This window comes from Lutra lutra, chromosome 1 (genome assembly GCF_902655055.1).
Source record: "Lutra lutra chromosome 1, mLutLut1.2, whole genome shotgun sequence".
Taxonomy (NCBI): domain Eukaryota; kingdom Metazoa; phylum Chordata; class Mammalia; order Carnivora; family Mustelidae; genus Lutra; species Lutra lutra.
In genome coordinates this window covers 82,262,664-82,282,802 of record NC_062278.1, presented here as the reverse complement: position 1 = coordinate 82,282,802, position 20,139 = coordinate 82,262,664, and the positions used below count along the sequence as shown (strand labels likewise).

Here is a 20,139-nt window from a genome sequence, read left to right as displayed (position 1 = left end):
ATCTGGTAGACACCAGTGGCAATGGCAAAGAGTCCTAGTCAAGTTCTTGAATCTTACAAATGATAGAAGATTACAAGGTGTGGCGATATCTTGCATGGACTGAGACTGGTGACAGTCTTCTGAGCAGTGGGTAATAAATTCACTTACAGATTACATCTAAGAGTTCATTTTACAACTCTTTACTAGATAGTCTAAGCTGCAGGCATGTGTAATGGTTTCTGTGGTCTCAGAGCTGGCCCTCTGCCCAAACGAGATCAAAACACTGACTTTATGCTACACCAGAGACAGCCTCTTCTGGGGAAGAGAACAGAAAGTTCGTCACAAGGCCACAGGAACTGGCACCATGGGTGGTGGGGGCAATAAAGCTCCTCATGAGTGAACAGGCTGACAGTGAACACTATGGCATCTATGTGGGACAGGACTTGAAAACATTTTAAACTAAGACCAATCATAGCTTCTTTCTCCCACAGCTGTGATGTTACAAATTCGAAAGTACTTCAACAAATTCCCAGTGTTTTCCATCTTAAGGGAGCTTACATTTGATAGCCACAGTGTCCTGCAAAAGGGGCTGGAACAGCCCACCTACACCTTATCTCCTATGTCCATCCCTCACCCCTATCTTCAGAGGAGTAAGGTTACTTATAAGCAAATTCAGATTCTCTGAAAGACATACATACTAACTCACACTAGTAAATAATGGGTGTTTTCTAACAGCTCTTAGAAACTGGCAAGGGGACAGAAGCCTATTACTACCCCCAAAGTCACCCACCTTCATACATCTTCATTGACAGAGACATTAATAGCAACAGTGAATTTATACATAAAGAACAAGTGAGGCAAAGGCAAAAGCAGTGCCGATCTGAGTGTAGGCAATGGTGCTTTGATTATACCCGTACAAGTGCTTCAGTTCCTTTTAGTCATCCCCAACTCAGCTCTTAAGCCGTAGATTTTTGCTGTAGAGAACTCAGATGTGATGCAGCCGCTCAGTAACTCCTTTCACAGTACTGCATGTCAATACTGGGAATGGTTTTTAATCAATTTAAACTGAACACAATACTTTAATAGAACAAGATGTTTATTACTCCCACTCGGTAGTTCCTGGGGGCTTTGATGTTAAGTCATACATAATTCGAGAAATACCAGGAATCTTCTTAATCTCAGTGACCATCTTTAACACCACCTGTTATAAAACAAAGATCATAAATAGAAGAGCCGGGATCCAGGGCATGTCCAACAGATCTAGAAAGCTTCCTTTACAATTAAAATGTGATTTTTATTATCGTCCTCTATGTATATGGTATGGTCTCTGATTAATATTATGTAGTGAACCTAACTTCCTTCTATAGATTTAAGTGAATTAACTCAGTACTACTCAAACTGTAGTCTGCAAACAGTTGCCAGTATGCATTTTATGTTTATTACTAGTCCATAACAAGTGTTTAGAAACATTTACAGCAATTTGAAACTGCTGTGACATCCAAACACCTTATACTATGTATTAAAAGCCAGTGCTTCACATATATTCTGTGCCTACAACATACAAGTCTGAGGCCAGCACAGGGGCACGTAATGCACTTTAATAACAATCACTACCAAGTGTCAAAGAGGAGAAGGCCTGGTTACTTGAATGGACAGAGATATGGCAAATTTGAGCTTAAGGGGAAACAAACTCTAAGTAAGCCCCACTCCTCGACCTAGCTATGTAGCTATAACCAGAGCCTTGCATTAGAGAACAGAGCAGAGGTCCACCTAATAAAGTCTCACTTTGATTTTCATTTGCTACTATGCAAATAGCTCTCTGGAACACTCCAGGGGACAGAGAACAGGAGACGGAGATGGTGATCAAAACAGTTGGCAGTTGGAGCACCTGGGTGGCTAAGTCAGTTAAGCATCTGCCTTCCGCTCACATCATGATCCCAGTCCTGGGATGGAGCCCTATATTGGGCTACCTGCTCAATAAAAAGCCTGCTTCTCCCTCTCCCTCTGCCTCTGCCCCCTGCTCAAGCTTGCTCTTTCTCTGCTCTCAAATTAAAAAAAAAAATCTTTAAGAAAAAAAAAGTTGGTAGCAAGAAGAGCATTAAGTGATTCATGGATGTCTAGCCACCATGGTATCAAATCTCACCCATATAACTCTTCTTCACTACCAGGGTTTTCTCCTTTACTTGGAAAATACTATTTATAAAGTAGAGGTTGGCAAGATTAGATAGAAATGTACATTAGAAGTGGTTACTCCACACAGTAATCAGACATTTAGGGGAGTATAATAAATTTAAGGTCTTTTCTAGAAAACTATTATAATTATTTTTTTTAATTTTAATTCAATTAGCCAAGTTAAAGTACCTCATTAGTTTTTAATATAATTTTCAATGACTCACTAGTTGAGTATAACACCCAGTGCTTTATTTATTTGTGGAGATTTAAAAAAATAATAATTATTTGGAGAACAAAAAAAATAATAAAAGCCTACAGGAGCCTGGTGGCTCAGTCAGTTGAGTGTCCTACTCTTGATTCTGGTTCAGGTCGGGATCCCAGGGTCATGGGATAGAGCCCTGCCTTAAGCAACCCCCACACCCCCGACACACTCCTTTCAGGCTCTATGCTCAGTGGAGAGTCTGCTCCTCTCCCCCTCGCTGTGCCCCTCCCCCCACCACACACACATATGCTCTCCAATAAATCTTTGAAAAATAAAATGAAAAGGCCTATTTTATAAACAGAAAACCAACCCCAGAAATAACAATTCTATCACAGCCTATTCCATTCACTATATTATAAAATGTACATGAGAAAAATATATGTTACCTCTACAGGGATTTCATTGCCAGGTGTTGCAGGTATACCAGTCATGAAATCACTAGTAATAAAGGTTCGAATAACCACAGATCTCTGGCATGAAGGCTGCTTCTGAAGTGGGTCCCGATCAAAATGCAATGGTGTCAAAATCACTGGCATCTGGCTAATTTTCCCAGCATACCCTAGAAAAAGGAAGTTAACATGTAGAACCAATGATCACACCATGGAAAAAGCACTCTAACCCAGTTCCATTAAATCCTCCCAGATAATATCTAAAATCACATACATAAACATACCAGTTAAGACTGTCATCATGCATGTTTTCAACTACTGTCATATTTGTAAGTAAACTCAACCACAAATATAAACAACAGAATTTGATAATTGCAGGGATGTTACAGTGATGAGATATATATGTAAGTCCATTCTTGTTACTCAAGGAAGTTATGGCCTACAGTGCAAACACTGAATTAGCAAATTGAAAACCACTGTCCCTACGAGAAATATAAAGATTCTTGCCAAGCCTCTAGTCACATTTTCATCAACCAATCAATACATAACCTTGTTCTATGCGTATTTCTGTTTAAAGACACCCTATTATTTATTCTGGATTCATTAACATTGAACTCACAGCCAACAGCACTATAATTCATACATGAATAAAGCTTATCTAACCCACACATTTTCTCTATAAGGCACATGACAGCCCTCCTGTGCCGAGAAAACAAGACAGCCCCTCAGCACTATGCCTGGGGGACATTTCAAACAGTAAAATCAGAAACAAAAAGCACAGAAATGCAAAAAAATATGGTACTGAATAGACTACAAAAACACTTGTTTTTTTATACTTGTTTTTTACTTGTTTATAGTACGAGTGAACAAAGAGAATATATATATAACCTCAGCTGGGAACAATGGGAGTCAGGTGACTCAAAGTTTTTGCTTATATGTACATATCCACAAATGACCATAAAGGTGAAAATTTTTATAACAGCAGGCAATATCACAGACCAATCCATAGAAATGAATAATAAAAATAAAAGCATCCAAAATTCAAACTCGCATCCTCCTAACTAGAAATCATAATGCCACATTTCCAAATTCTAGTTAGAGCATGTAGTAATAAACAAAATGAACAACTTACCAGACTCCCGGAGAATAGTATGGGCCTCAAAGTCAGCTTGGCGTAAAGTACTGAGCACCCCTGTTGTCAAGAAAGTGGGAGTAACATCTGTAGGAGGTTCTTTAACTGGTGGGCCAAATATATAGACAACTCTAGAAGGAGAGGAGGTAAAAATTATAGAGAAATGACATTTTAGTAGAAAAAGCAAGGAACATAGAATATCATTCTTGGGGTACCTAGGTGGCTCAGTGGGTTAAAACCTCTGCCTTCGGCTCAGGTCATGATCCCAGGGTCCTGGGATCGAGCCCCACATTGGGCTCTCTGATCAGCAGGGAGCCTGCTTCCTCCTCTCTCTCTCTGCCTGCCTCTCTGCCTACTTGTGATCTCCGTCTGTCAAATAAATAAATAATCTTTTAAAAAAATATATCATTCTTTCTGTTAATTCTGCAGCCCCTCTCTCACCCACTTCAAATCACCACATGGCTAGGATAGGATATAAGATTATATATACAGGGGTACCTGAGTGGCTCTGGCATCTGACTTTGGCTCAGCTTATGATCTCAGGGTCCTGGCATGGAGTCCTGCATCAGGCTCCATGCTCAGGGGGGAGTCTGCTTGTCCCTCTACCCCACCCCCCACGCATACTCTGTCTCTCTCTCAAATTAAAAAAAAAAAAAAAAATGATATACTTTTTTTTTTTGAAAGAGAGCATGCACACTTGGTGGGGGCGGTGCAGAGGGAGAGAATCTTAAGCAGGCTCCACACCCAGCAAAAAGTCCAACACAGAGCTCGATCCCACAACCCTGAGATAATGACCTGGACCGAAATCAAGAGTCAGACACTGAACTGACTAAGCCACCCAGCTGCCCTAGGATATAAGATTATAGAAGGTTCTATGTTCTATGTACCTTCCTGAAAGTGTATTCTTCGGAATAATAGTATCTCAGAATATACAAAGATATAGGGGATTATCACAATTCTCTTTTCATATGATGTCCTGGGCTGATGTGTATCCGCCAAACTTCATGTCCATCTGGAATCTATAGGTTAAAAGTAGGGTCTTTGCAGATGTAGTCAAGTTAAGATACAGTCATAATGGATCAGGGAGGCATAAATCTATGAAGGTGTCCTTCTAAGAAGAGAAATTTGGAAACAGACAAAATAGGGAGGGCCATGTGAAGGTGAAAACAGAGACTGGAGTTATACTGCCACAAGCCAAAGATTGCCAGTAAATGCCAGAAACTAGGAAGAGTGAAGGAAGGATCCTTCCCCAGAGCTTTATGCCCTAGAGAGCATGGCCCCGCTAACACCATGACTTCAGACTTCTAGCCTCTAGAACCATGGGAAAATAAATTTGTCTTAAGCCTCCTGGTGTGTGACAATTTGATATAGTACCCCTAAGAAATAAATACACATAAGCCTGGGGAAACACTGAGTTGAACAAGTAAGTAGGTTGTTTTATGCCAGAACTTCAGAAACTATATGTACGAAACCTCCAAGATAAGGCTACAATGCATTTCCCAATTTGACTAATTTTTTTTTTCGCTTTGTGAAACACTGATCTCAAAGAAAGATTCTCTTTTCCCCATTATTTAAAATGTTACCAAAACAGAACTTGGTATCCTACTATTTGCTTCTAAAAGGAGTAACTCACTACTTCTTTAACTAACATCTGTTTGAAAGGTAGGAAGATATACTGCAGGTGTTAATAAAAGTAACGTTTAAAAGAACACAACTTGAGGAAATTATGATCAGATAATTACAACTCAAGAGGAATCCTACCGCTGGTAGGGAGGATCTGTTCCACAACCTTCCCCCAGAAAACAAGGGCCAGTCAGGATATAGATATGAATGCATCCTAGTGCTCCCGACTTGGACTCCAGCCAGCACACAATCGTCCCCTTTCTCTAGTCCTTTCTGTCTTAACCAAAGAAAATACATGTCTCTTGGCAAGTTCCATAGCGAAGTTTAATTTTTTTTCTTTTTTCTTAATATGTACTTGGAATAAAATCATAAAGAAAACAGCATCAGATAAAAACCACACTACCACCAACTAATTCATTGCCTCCTCCCAAACATACTATATAGCAAGTTTTTGTCCCATGTACCAAATGCTATACTTCTTTCTACTAAACAATACAGTCCCTGGAGTTCATAAATGATCCTTCAAGGAAAAAGCAACTTGGAAAAAGAATGCCACGAACTTGCTCTCATGTTCATAGAATGCACAGGAATAAATCATCTTTCACATTGTACAGGACAATAAAACTGCAGCAGACCTTCTCTACACAAAGATTCCACAATGCAAATTAGGACAAAACTTGGCAAAAATAGAAAAAAATGTTTTTAATCGTTTAAATTCCAATTCCCAAAACAGACCCTAGCAAAGAAATCTAAAGACTCTTAAAGCTTGCTAGGTTTGTAAATCTATTTTTTTGTTTGTTGGTTGTTAGACTTTATTTTTTTTTCAGGGGGGAGGGATATTTGGGAAAGTAGGGAGGAACAAATGTGGGAAAAAGAAAACAGGCAGAAAAACCAGCATATAAAAGGACAGAGAAAGTTTAAACAAGGGTGAAGGACCTGTGGCAAAAGAAAAATAGAGAGATGAAAATGTAACAATGTTGTGAAATGAAAACCAGAAGCAGTTGAGTCAAACTGAGGGAAATGGAATGTTCTATATGACCTAAAAAGTTTATTTAGATATCACACATTCTCTAGAAGATCAATAATAAACCATTATTTTAACCAAGGCAATGAATTCCATTCAAAATAGGCAATTACAAATTTACCATTATTTATTAATAATTCACTCTTCTCAGTGTATTGATGGTGCTTCTGTAGGCCTTAGATTCATCACAGTAATAAGCCTTTCAGTGGGCATGTTACTACCAGTAAAAAACTGACTTCCCCCGGACTCCTTGTCTCAAAGGACAAACTATACACACCCTGCTGGGTGAACACAAATAAGTAGATTCCTAATTCCTGTAGCAAACTTGAGTAAACTGAAACCTCAAGTAACTATTTTTGGTTAATTGTTTAATATTCATGAGGAAAATAAAAAAGTAGACAGTGGTGAAATGAGAACATCTAATCAGCAATCTGGTGTGAGATTTTTTGAATTCTATATGGGACAGTGCAATGGAGCATTACACATAGATTATAAATCAGCTATAGACACATCCAACATTAGAAATTACCACGCAAGTGAAAGAAAAACTGGACCAGAAAAGATAAACTCTACATGTAGTAGAGTCATATGCCTTTTTCTTTTCTTTGATTTCCCCTGGGGTTATTATTAAATTAACCAAGTCTCTATTGGTAATTCTATCACCCATACATATTCCTTCCAGTGGAAGAAAACATATTACCATAAAACCAATAGCTAGCATAAGCACCTAATTTGGAAGATAGGTTTTTAAAGTGTCTTTAATATTTAATACTTAATTTTTAAAAAATTTTTCCTATTTTTTGTTTAAACAAAAGCAAACTTTTTTATTAAGCAGATGACTGGTGATAAAGGAACAGAACACAAGGTATTATTAAGTATATGCTCAATTGTTACTTATGTGCATACCTATATCTATACTTTGAGTCTTCTGGTCTCTCCATAATGGGAACATCTTAAAAAATACACCCTTCTGTTTCACCTCACCTTTTGCCCTGTAGAACATACCTGTTAATGTTGTGACACATGCGAGGTATAAGTCTAGCCAGGAAAATAAGAGATTCCCAGTCAGGCTCGTCTTTACTGGAGATTCCACACACGTAACTGTAGGAACGACAGTCACCCTGAAAATAAAAATACAGTCAATAATTTTTAATGGTTTTCTAAAGCCAAAAGATGGACTGGAAAATATTTCATGCATGGTAACACCACTGACAACTTTTTTGGTTGTTGTTTTTTTTAAACGAAAACCTGTTTGAATATATAAGTATATATGAATATTTCTCTAATGATATAAACCCTAAATTAAAATCCCATATTAAATTCTACCTAAATCAGTTCAGATACAAAGAAAAAGTGTCGTGGTAATATTAAAACTTTATTCAAACATGCCAGAGGTGCACTGGGATTTCATTCCAAGTATCTGCCCAAATGTATACAGCCAGCACACTTAATTTGGCAGATAAGATCTGCCCATGTTCTACCTCAACATAATAAAGGTTATATATGAAAAAACCACAGCTAACATCATGCTCAATAGTGAAAACTGACAGCTTTTCCTCTGAGAGCAGGAACAAGACAATGATGTCCACCCCTGCCATTTTTATTCAATGTTGTACTGGAAGTCCTGACTACAGCAATCGGAGAAGGAAAAAAAATAAGAGGTATCAATAGTGGTAAAGAAGTTAAGCTGTCACTATTTGAAGACAACATGATATTACACAGAGGAAATCCTAAGGACTCCACCAAAACTACTAGCAGTAATAAATAAATTCAGTAAAGTTGCAGGATACAAAATTAATACCCAGAAATCAACAGCATTTCTATACACTTAAAATGAAAAAGCAGGAAGAGAAATTAAGAAAATAAGACCATTTACAACTATACCAGAAAGAATTACACCTAAGGATAAACTTAACAAACAAGTGAAAGAACGGTAACTACGAAAACTATAGAAGACTGCTGACAGAGATCGAAGAGGACACAAATGGAAAGACACTCCATGCTCATGGATTAGAGGAATTACTACTGTTAAATGTCCATACTACCCAAAGCAATCTACACATTCAATGCAATCCTTACCAAAATACCACCAGCATTTTTCACAGAACTAGAACAAATAATACTAAAATCTGTATGGAACCACAAAAGATCCTGGATAGCCAAAACAACCTTGAGAAAGAAGAACAAAACTATGGTATTACAGTTCCAGAATTCAAGATAAACTGCAAGACCACAGTAATCAAAACAGTATGATGCTGGCACAAAAACAGGCACATACATCAGTGGAAAAGAACAGAGAAGCCAGAAATAAACCCACACTTATATGATTAATTAATCTATGACTAAGGAGGCAAGAATATGCAATGGGGAAAAAAGCAGTCTTTTCAATAAATGGTACTAGGGAAGATGGACAGCTATATGTAGAAGAATAAAAGTGGACGACTTTCTAACACCATATACAAAAATAAACTCAAAATGGATTAAAGAGGGGCACCTGGGTGGCTCAGTGGGTTAAAGCCTCTGCCTTCAGCTCAGGTCATGATCCCAGGGTCCTGGGACCGAGCCCAGTATCAGGCTCTCTGCTCAGTGGGGAGCCTGCTTCCTCCTCCCTCTCTCTCTCTGCCTGCCTCTCCGCCTACTTGTGAGCTCTCTCTCTCTCTGCCACATAAATAAAATCTTAAAAAAAAAAAATGGATTAAAGATCTAAATGTGAGACCTGAAACCACAAAAACTCTAGAAGAGAACACAGACAGTAATTTCTCTGATATTCGCCATAGTAAACATTTTTCTAGATATTTCTGAGGCAAGGGAAACAAAAGCAAAATTAAACTATTGGAACTACATCAAAATAAAATTTTTGCACAGTGAAGGAAACCATCAACAAAACCAAAAGGCAATCTAGTGAAAGAAGTATTTGCAAAATGATATATCCAATAAGGGGTAATATCTAAAATAAGTAAAGAACTCACACAACACCAAAAAACCCAAACAACTGAATTAAAAAATGGACAGAGGATCTCAATAGATATTTTTTCAAAGACCTACAGATGGCCAAAAAAGACTCATGAAAAGATGCTCTGTATCACTAATCATCAGGGACATGTAAATCAAAACCACAATGAGATATCCCCTTATACCTGTTAGAATGACTAGTATCAAAAAGACAAGAAATTAAGTGTTGGCAAGGACGTGGAGAAAAAGGAACCCTTGTGTACTGTTGGTGGGAATGTACAGCCACTGTGGAAAACAGTTTCTCAAAAAATTAAAAATAGAAATGCTGTATGATCCCATAATTCTACAATTCTACTAATGGGTATATACCCAAAGAAAATGCAAGTAAAAACATTAAGTCGAAAAGATATATGCACCTCTATGTTTACTGCAGCATTATTTACAATAACTAAGATATGGAAGAAATTTAAATGTTCATCATAAATGAATGAATAAGGAAGATATGGTAAATACACACATACACACCCAGAATACTATGCACCCATTAAAAAGGATGAGGGGTTTTTTTGTTTGTTTTGTTTTTTGGGTTTTTTTTTGTTTGTTTTGCCATTTGCAAAACACGGATGGAGCTAGAGGATATTATGCTATGTGAGGTAAGTCTGACTGAGAAAGACAAATACCATATGATTTCACTCATATATGAAACCTAAAAATCAAATAAACAGCTAAATCAGACCATGAACACAGGAATAAACTGATGATTATCACAGGAAAGGGGGGGTGGGAGGATGGGCAAAATGGGTGAAGAGGGAGAGATACAGTTTTCCAATTAGAAGATGACTAAGCACAGGAATAAAAGCCACAACATAGGGAATACAGTCAATGATATTATAATAGGGATATATTGTGACAGATGATAGCTACACTTGCAGTAACAAGCACAACACATAGAGAGGTTGAATCACTATGTTGTACACCTGAAAATGACATAATATTGTGTGTCAACTATACTCACACACACAAAAAAAGCTATTAAAATGAAAAAAGATCTACCCATGTTTATTAGGTGGATATTCTTAAGTATTCTTAAGTCAGAGATAAAAATAATTTCATAAACATTTACTATAAATTTCTTTAAAAATGAACCACTGAAAGTTAACTTAAAAATAAGTTAACTTATGGGCGCCTGGGTGGCTCAGTGGGTTAAGCCGCTGCCTTCGGCTCAGGTCATGATCTCAGGGTCCTGGGATCGAGGCCCGCATCGGGCTCTCTGCTCAACAGGGAGCCTGCTTCCCTCTCTCTCTCTCTGCCTGCCTCTCCATCTACTTGTGATCTCTCTCTGTCAAATGAATAAATAAAATCTTAAAAAAAAAAAAAAAGTTAACTTATTAACTACTACTACCTACTACTAATCTCTGTCAAATAAATAAATAAAATCTTAAAAAAAAAGACTAATCTACTTGTAATGGCATGCAAAGATAAGAAATTCGTGATGTCAAGTTTAAATGAAAAAAGATGACAATGCACATCTATAATTCCTTTATTTTCTTTTTAAAATTAATGTTTCTGGAAGGACACATATAACACAACTGGAGAATAGGTGAGGGAAAATTACTCTAAATGTACTGAATTTTTACTTATTTTTTTTATAAGTATGGTTTATTTTGGTATTTAGAAAATAAGGTTCATTGCTACACTAATCAGGAATTATGATTTTTTTTTTTCTGGGCTTCCAAGGCTCTCACCTTCAAAAGCATAAGACTAGAATAAACTAAGATATCTAACAACAAAAGAAACTTTTGTTTTGATGGTAAAAGTAAATAAGCTTCATTTTTAAAGAAATCATTCACCTAACATATTGCTTCAAACATCTATTCTTCTAACATTATTATCTATAATAATTACCTAAAAGGGGGAATAGGTAACTAATTCAACTTCCTGCCTAGCAGGAGTTAATATACAGTTGGAAGTTTTCTGTAAGAGATCTACTTAGGACTGGAAAAACTTTTACACATCAAATACCTTATCTGTTCTTCTATTTTTATACAGTAGGGTAAAAGCTGCCTGTAAGTATCACAGCATAAACTTCAAAATGAATCTGCATATAATGAGATAACCAAACACCACTGAAAGAAAATTATTTCTACAATTCCAGAAAGGGTTATTTTAATAGTGATTTAAAAAGAATATACGTAGCTTTCACATATGGCCTTTAAAAAGAGGGGAAGAGGAAACAAGTTCAAAATAAGTGGACCTATCAAAATACCTTAAAGGCAACGATGAATTTTTATTGTCTCATTTACAAAAGAGCTACATGGATTCAGGAGAAGAAAGAATTTAAACTGGTGACTCAACTTCATGTATTTAAGAAAAAGAGTATACTTACTAAATTTCAGATGAATAATCTCTAAAACAGAGCTAATTTCTTCCCATACATAAGGAAGGCCCAGTAACTAGCATTCATACTATTTTAAGTTGAATTACTGAAACCTTTTCTAGTTTTCATTTAACTAAAAACCCTAAGGGAATAGAAACTTTCCTCTTCCCTACCCACCCAAGCCTCTCCCCAGAAACTCACCTGAGGATCATATAAAGGAGAATTTAATATAATCTATTTATAAATAACATTTTAAAAGTAAAAACTATATTATCCGCACATGCTTTTACAATTAAGAAAGACAGAACCATAAATACAAAAATGTTAGTTATACATGATCACAGCTAAGAGAGAACATGTTGAAGAGACAGAGAGCACTGGTTTAAGGAATACACAAGCTAAGAGTAAGACCTAAATAGTGTAACATGTTCAACTGGGGGCATTCTTGCACTTCTAAAGTCACAGTACATTTTCACACCAAGAAGCATACATGAGGACATGACTTCTGGGTACCTGCTCTTCAAGGCAGAAGCAAGCAAGTCAAGCCCATAGTAAACCACTGTGTTAGTATCTGCTTTTGGTTAGAGATGACAATGTTCCCCAACTACAAAATCTCAGCCTCAATATGTAGTTTCTATAACCCTATTCACTCCATAAACACTCTATAAAGTACCACCTTTTCACATTTCTAAATTTGGTGTATATACTTTCATATTTCATTTTCCTAAGTCACTCCTATTTCAATATTAGTGGAAAGAATAAACTGCAAAAAGTTATGTCACAGATCAATGAATTCACCGAACTCACCTGCACACCTACAGTTTTAATCGGCAGCAGGAAGGCATTCAATGAATGCAAACTTGTAATTTGCATCAGCTTCTCCTGATCCTCTTCCGTTGTACAAGCTTTGACTCTTTGTAACAGTGTATGCGGCTGAGAAAACCAAACAGACACTTCTTAAGGTTTCAAAAGATAAGGTATTCTTTAGGTATCTGTTACTGTCTCATGTATCTACACTTACTGGTTTACAGCAGTAGATCCTATCTGATATTTTCTCTGACTTGTGTGTGCTATGCAGTACATCAAAATTTCACTCCTGAGAGCCAGGGCTATGAGAAGTCAAGTATCAGGATAAGAAACACAGATTATATGAAGTATACACTTCAGGGATTTAATCCTGTCAGTGGCAAGGGACATACCTCACATGAGTTAAACCTTTTCCTTATAATAAAACTTCTTACCATAAAATCACTCTGTCAAAAAATTAATATATGGGGTGCCTGGGTGGCTCAGTGGGTTAAGCTTCTGCCTTCGGCTCAGGTCATGATCTCAGGGTCATGCCCCATATCAGGCACTCTACTCAGCGGGGAGCCTGCTTCCCCCCCACCCCGCCTGATCGCTCTCTCTCTGTCAAATTAATAAGTAAAATCTTCTTAAAAATTTTTTTAAAAATAAAAAAAATTAATATATCTCCACCAACTTCCTTTTTTTTGGTGTATTAACCTGGTATATGCTCTCCCATTCTTTTACTTTGAGTCTATCCTTAGGTAAACAGACTATAATTAGATTTTACTTCTCAAACCAGTTTGACAATCTATGTCATAACTAGAGATGTCAGACCGTTTAACTAACTGTAGGTTAATAATATGATTGGACTTCATTCTACCATTTTATTCAGTAGTTTCTATTTGTCCCAGTTTTTAGGGCTTTTTTCCCCCACATTTTTCTAAACTATTTCTCCCAGCTCATTTATTTTCCTTCTACTAGTTTTGAAGTTAAACCCTGTATTTTTCTCTTTTCAGTAGTTCCCTCTAAGTGTTAACAAGGATACGTAACAGAAGAGAATCAACCTCTCTGTCCTCCCAGCACACAATACAAGCATTTTGAATACTTTAACTCCAATCAATTTCCTGTGGCTTACATGTTATTTTAGCTGTATATTGTTATATTTTTAAACACACAAAATTTGAGATTACTTTTATTATATAGCCCGTGTTTGTTTCAGGCTGAGAACCACTGCCCTTAGTTCCTTAAGTAATGGACTGTTGATAGTAAATTCTGTTTATCTACAAATGTCTTCATTTGCCCTAGTTCTTAGAAGACAGTTCATCCGTTCCTTATTCAAAATTATTTTCTCATGGCACTCTGAAATCTTCATGTTTTTACTGTGCTTTCAGTATAATCATCTTTCCTTCAAAGGATAAACAACCTTTCTCCTGCAGCTGTTTTGTCTTTGGCAGTCAGCAGTTTTGCTAGGTATACAAACTAGGGAGATGTGTTACATTTCCTGAATCTGAGGCATGGTGTCTTCACCAGTGTGGACAACTGTCTATTATCTCCTCCTGGACATAAGTTAATATTGACTTTTCATTCTATTTTAACCTCTTCTCTATATATTTTCTCTTTGATGCTTTATTCCGATTTCTGGATAATTTCTTAACACCTGCCTCTGAGTTCATTATTTCTTTCTTTAGCTGTTTTTATTTTTTTATTTTTTTTTAAAGATTTTATTTATTTATTTGACAGACAGATCACAAGTAGGCAGAGAAAGAGAGGGGGAAGCAGGCTCTCCGTTGAGCAGAGAGCCAGACGAGGGGCTCGATCCCAGGACCCTGAGATCATGACCTGAGCCGAAGGCAGCGGCTTAACCCACTGAGCCACCCAGGCGCCCCATATATCTCGTTCTTACTATCAACTGCTTCTCTTAATTCTACATACCTTACACTAACTCCAGTATCTGAAGTGTTTGAGGACCTTGTTCTGCCAGTTTTTTCTTCCACTAGCTCTCATTCATTTACCTTACTTCTATATATATTTTGCAATTTTTTAAGTTCATATATACTTATTGGAACTCTATATGTGGGGATCTTGCTACATTCCTAAGCCTGACACCTGGAAGCACTACCAACCAAGGTCCACTTTCAATTCTTAGCCTGAAGTTTTTCAGACCACAAATGAATTTCAGCACCAAATCTACAGGACTAGGAGACTTTTACATTCATCCGTAGATTGGAGTAAAAATGCTACCCCTTATTTTCTTGCAATATATATAAAATACATTTTTTAACGATTTTAAGTAATTTCCACACCCAACATGGGGCTCAAACTCATGACCCCAAGATCAAGAGTCACAAGCTCTACCAACTGAGCCAACCAGGGACCCCTAAAATACTTTTAAATTCCCCTTCATATCTAGAATTTTTAGGGATTCAAGGCTTATCTGTTATAAGGCCAAAAAAATAAGTCTACATTTCCAAGTCTCTGTAGAATATTTTCTTTATACTCATTTAACATGTTAAATTACCCTGAATTTTCAAAAAATGAAACTAATAGAATTCATTGTAAATACTAGAGTGCTACAAGTGCTCCTTATTTACTCAATTCCTTATACTGATGAACTGTGACTATTTAAAGCTCTTATAATATATAAATTCAATGCAAATTATTACCTTCTTAACACTTGCAGAAAAATCAGCTACTATTTTCAAAATATTGTTGGTTTCAGGAAAGTCCTTACAAATATAAGGTTCTTCAGCACATATTACTCTGATTGCCAGGCCAGGACCTAAAGAGAACAATAACAATGATATTTAATATAAATAAATTACATATTTAATATAAAAATATCAGTTTCCAAATATGAAATCCTTCCAAAAATTAAAATCCATTGGCCATTTTAAGTTTTTTCTAGTTTTACTGAGATATAACTGACACATAACCATTGTAAGTTTTTTTTTTAAGATTTATTTATCTATTTGAGAGAGGGGGAGGGGCAGAGGGAGAGGACCCCAAGCAGACCCCCTGCCAAGAGCAGAACCCAACTGGGGGGCTGATTCTACCATCCTAAGACTATAACCTGAGCTGAAACCAAAAATGGGAGGTCCAACCAACAGAGCCCCTCCACTTTGCTTTTTTTTTTTTAAAGTGTTTTACTTCAAATAGTTTTCCATCCAACTCACCATTTTTTAGAATGCTTTAGCTCTTTTTACAACAATAATTTCTATGTCCTATTTTTGGTAGTCCATGTATTAAGTGTCACAAATTCTCCAATAAATATTAATTCACAATATATGCACCCATCTTTTTAAAACTTATTTTTTTCTTTTTAAAACGTATTAAAAGAATTTTTAAATATATAGAAAAGTAAAGAGGACAGTGTAAATGAATCACCTTATTATTCATCACCCAGGTTCAACTACCAACCTAATTTTAGGAAGAAGACTGTGGTTTTATTAAAAAAAAAAAAAAAATTACAACAGAGTGTCTAATTCCAAAAATGTGAACTGGTATTTCTATTTTACCAAATACTTAAAAGGATGAAAACATAAGGTATGCATGGGTCTAAAAAGAAAGTGGACTCTACTTCTTTACTATAAAAGGTATCCTGTGAGATACCTGGTTACAGATAAAACCTTAGCCATGTTCCATTAATTCCTCAGTTTCATTCTTTATCTGTAGGATAAACAGCTTAGTAAAGGTAAGTAGTATGCCTATTTTTTTTTTAAAGCACCAAAATTTTTTCCAAAGAAATCTTACATTAAAAAAAAAAAAAAAATCCAATATGTAAAAAGACTTTTAAAAGTCAAGTAACCCGAGTGCAATGATGACCAAAGGACCACTTGGCTCCCTTCATTACATTCATACACAATCTTTTGCCGACACACAGATTAGAGACTGAACATCTTGAATTCCCAGATTTGAAGTTTATTGATACAAATAGCACTAATCACCTTTGTAACACTGCTTATAGGACCAATATGATATTTAAGAGTACAAGTTCTGAGGTGAGACTTTCAGTGCTAGAATCCCAGTTCCAAACCTAATCTGCATTAACTTTTGGCGAACTGGGCTTTTTCCCCCAAATTTCCATATCTATAAAGCAGAATCATCCTAGTTTTATTTTGAGAATCAAATAAGACAGTATATGTAAAATATTTAGCAGAATGTCTAGCACATACTAGTACTTAAAAATTGTTAACTTTTACTATGCTTAATTAGACCATTCACTCAACTCATTACCTAATGACTATTATAAAGAGCCAGAAACTGAGGTACAAGACGAACCCAAGCTCAAGAACTTATAACAAAAACAATTTAAGACTCTCAGTCCTAACTTTAAATAAATACCACCTCTAATAAGTTATTTTTCTATATGATAGCAGCAAATGACTATTTTAATTGAGTATTTTTTATTTGTTCATGAACAAGTTACATACAACCCTATGCAAAGAAGTAATTCCTCCATTCAGATAAATCAACCATAGATTAGGATTTCAGAGAACCACCTTGTCTTTAACCTTGTCTTCCATGAAAGGCATCATGGTATAGTAGAAGGAACATATAAATTGCAGCTCTAACACTAAGAATTGTATGGCAATACAGGGCACCTGGGTGGCTCAGTTTGTTAAGCATCTGACTGATTTCGGCTCAGGTCATGATCTCAGGGTTGTCATATCAAGCCCCATGTTGGGATCTGCACTGGGTGTGGAGCTTGCTTAAAATTCTCTCTCTCCCTATCCCCCTGCCACTCCCCCTGCTCACTCTAAAATAAATAAATAAAATCTTAAAAAAAAAAAAAAAGACTTGTGTGGCAATGTTATTAATATTTCTCTATGCTTTGTTTTTCTCATTTGATGGCAACATTATAGGCCAGACTCACTGATACAATACAAATACAAATACAATGGAAAATAATTATGTAAGAAAATGAAGTATACACAATAGGTACTAAGAATTTTGTTCCCTACCCACCCTTTCCTTTTTCTAAAGTTACATATTCCCTGAGGTAATTGCTTCAAAATTGTCTGAATTGATTTTTCTTCAACATGGAAGTCTAATGACAAATCGAGCAATTCAATTCTAATTTTTTTTTTTACCTGGAAATGGATGCCTGGAAACTAACTCTTCCGGAAGTCCAAGTTCTCTGCCTAAAATTCTTACTTCATCCTTATGAAAATCTTTCAGAGGTTCTATTACTTTTCCCTACAGAGGGAAAAGCCAATTAATCAAATGGGTAATGAAAAAGACATGGTAAATAAAGAATAATATATTATTGATCTCTCCTGTTGATTTTTTAACTAAGGTGAAAGATATTTTTTAAAATATCATATCTTAAAGTATGTCCTCCTACTGTTCATAAGGAATTAGATGAACGTTTTACTGACCTTCGTACTTCTCTCTGAAACACATTTTAAACATAAACCTTTCAAATGTAAGTAAATCAGAGCAGTCCTACCCACCATCTCTGATCTAGTTCTCATTAGAATACAAGGCAATTAGAAATCATACTAGTGTCTCAAAATTAAAGCTCTCCAAATGATACCATTAAGTGAAAAGACACCTATTCCTATTTGATAAAGGATCTACAGAGTGTATAAAGAACACTTATAATTCAGTAATAAAAAGATAAATAAATCAATTAAAAATGTGCAAAAAATCTGAACAGATATTTCTAAGAAAATATACAAATGGCCAATAAGCACATGAAAAGATGCTCAACATCATTAGTTATTAAGGAAATGCAAATCAAAATCACAATGAGATACCACTTCCCATCCACTAAGATGCCTAAAATAAAGACAGATGTAGCCATCTTCATGAATGTGAATTACAAAAAAAAGACAGAAAATAACAGTTGTTCTTAAGGTATAGTATATTGCTGGTGGATTGTAACAAGATATAACTGCTATGGAAACATTAAGAAGTCCCTTTTAAAAATTAAAAATAGGGGGCGCCTGGGTGGCTCAGTGGGTTAAGCCGCTGCCTTCGGCTCAGGTCATGATCTCAGAGTCCTGGGATCGAGCCCCGCATCGGGCTCTCTGCTCGGCATGGAGCCTGCTTCCTCCTCTCTCTCTGCCTGCCTCTCTGCCTGCTTGTGATCTCTCTGTCAAATAAATAAATAAAATCTTTAAAAATAAATAAATAAATAAATAAATATTAAAAATAGAACGACCATGGGGTGCCTGGCTGACTCAGTCAGTAGAGCATACAACTCTTAATCTTGGGGTTGTAAGTTCTCAAGCCCCATAATGAGCAGAGAGATTACTTAAAATCTTACAAAAACAAACAAACAAACAAAAAACTATCATATGATCCAGCAATATTGCTTCTTGTATATAGCAAACAAACAAAACCTGAAAACAGGGTCTTCAAGGATATTTGTCAACTCATGTCCACAGCAGCACAATTCACAATAGCCAAAAAGTAGAAGCAACCCAAATGTCCACTGACAGATAAATGGATAAACAGAATGTGTATACACATATAATAAAATATTATTTAGCCTTAAGAAGAAGAAAATCCTGTCACATGTTACAACATGGATGAACCTTGAGGACCTATGCTAAATGAAATAAGCCAGTCACAAAAAGACAAATGATTTCACTTTTATAGGGTATCTAAAGTAGTCAAATTCATGGAGACAGAAAGTAGAATGGTGGTTATCAGGGGTTGGGAAGAAGGAAAAGAGAGTACCTGTTGTTCAAGGGATATAAAGTTTCAGTTTTATAAGATGAATAGGTTATGGAGATCTGTCTCACAACAATACAAATATACTTAACATTACTGAACTATACATTTAAAAGTGGTTCAGGGCAGGGGGGTGGAGAAGAAAGGCTTTATGGCAAAGTTCTCATAAGCTTTTACCTCTTCTCTCAACTTTCTGATAAGCTCTGTGTCATTGTGATGGGTTTTGATGAGTTCAGCTTTGCCACTTGCAACAAGGGATGCACTTTCAATTAAATCAGGACGTAAAGTACCTTGGGCAAGGAAAACCTCCTCTGGTTTCAGGTTCATTTCTCCAATTACTTCATTAGCAATCTATAACCAAGAGGAGTGAAACAGTCTTTTAAGAGATGAATCTTTTAAAAAGATAGCATAGTCTTTTTTTATACTTTCAACAAGATTTCTCAGAATCCTTTTGCAATATTGACCAAGAGATAAAATCCATACCAACTCCCAAAGTAAACTCTTTCAAGAACATATACTTTAGAAAGATTCATAAAGATAGGCAAACATTCAAGAGCCTGAAAACTAGGCACTGAAATACCCAAAGAATTAAAAAGTCTAGTATCAACTGAAATATCTATTCTTAAATAGTTAAATAAAAGCCTGACAACATAAGTATACATGTTTTTTTAAAACCAGTCAGTATAACAGTAACATGCACTAAAGTACTTAATCAAGGAAAAAAAAAAAATCAAAATTAGTCAGCAAATGATTATTTGATAT

The 20,139-nt window shown here is 36.0% G+C and overlaps 1 protein-coding gene across 2 annotated transcripts in view; it reads right to left on the bottom strand.

Moving 5' to 3' along the window:
* Positions 1 to 1,057: 1,057 nt before the first annotated feature.
* GMPS (guanine monophosphate synthase) overlaps positions 1,058 to 20,139 on the bottom strand; it is a 74,629-nt gene continuing 55,547 nt past the window's right edge. For both annotated transcript variants that reach the window (XM_047728624.1, XM_047728628.1), the window contains exons 9-16: positions 19,555 to 19,728; positions 17,787 to 17,892; positions 15,360 to 15,475; positions 12,718 to 12,843; positions 7,587 to 7,702; positions 3,935 to 4,065; positions 2,800 to 2,972; positions 1,058 to 1,180 (exon numbers count right to left, since the gene is read on the bottom strand). In XM_047728624.1, the coding sequence (XP_047584580.1) occupies positions 1,079 to 1,180; positions 2,800 to 2,972; positions 3,935 to 4,065; positions 7,587 to 7,702; positions 12,718 to 12,843; positions 15,360 to 15,475; positions 17,787 to 17,892; positions 19,555 to 19,728 (1,044 nt within the window). In that variant the 3' untranslated portion in view covers positions 1,058 to 1,078. The remainder of the gene's footprint in view (positions 1,181 to 2,799; positions 2,973 to 3,934; positions 4,066 to 7,586; positions 7,703 to 12,717; positions 12,844 to 15,359; positions 15,476 to 17,786; positions 17,893 to 19,554; positions 19,729 to 20,139) is intronic.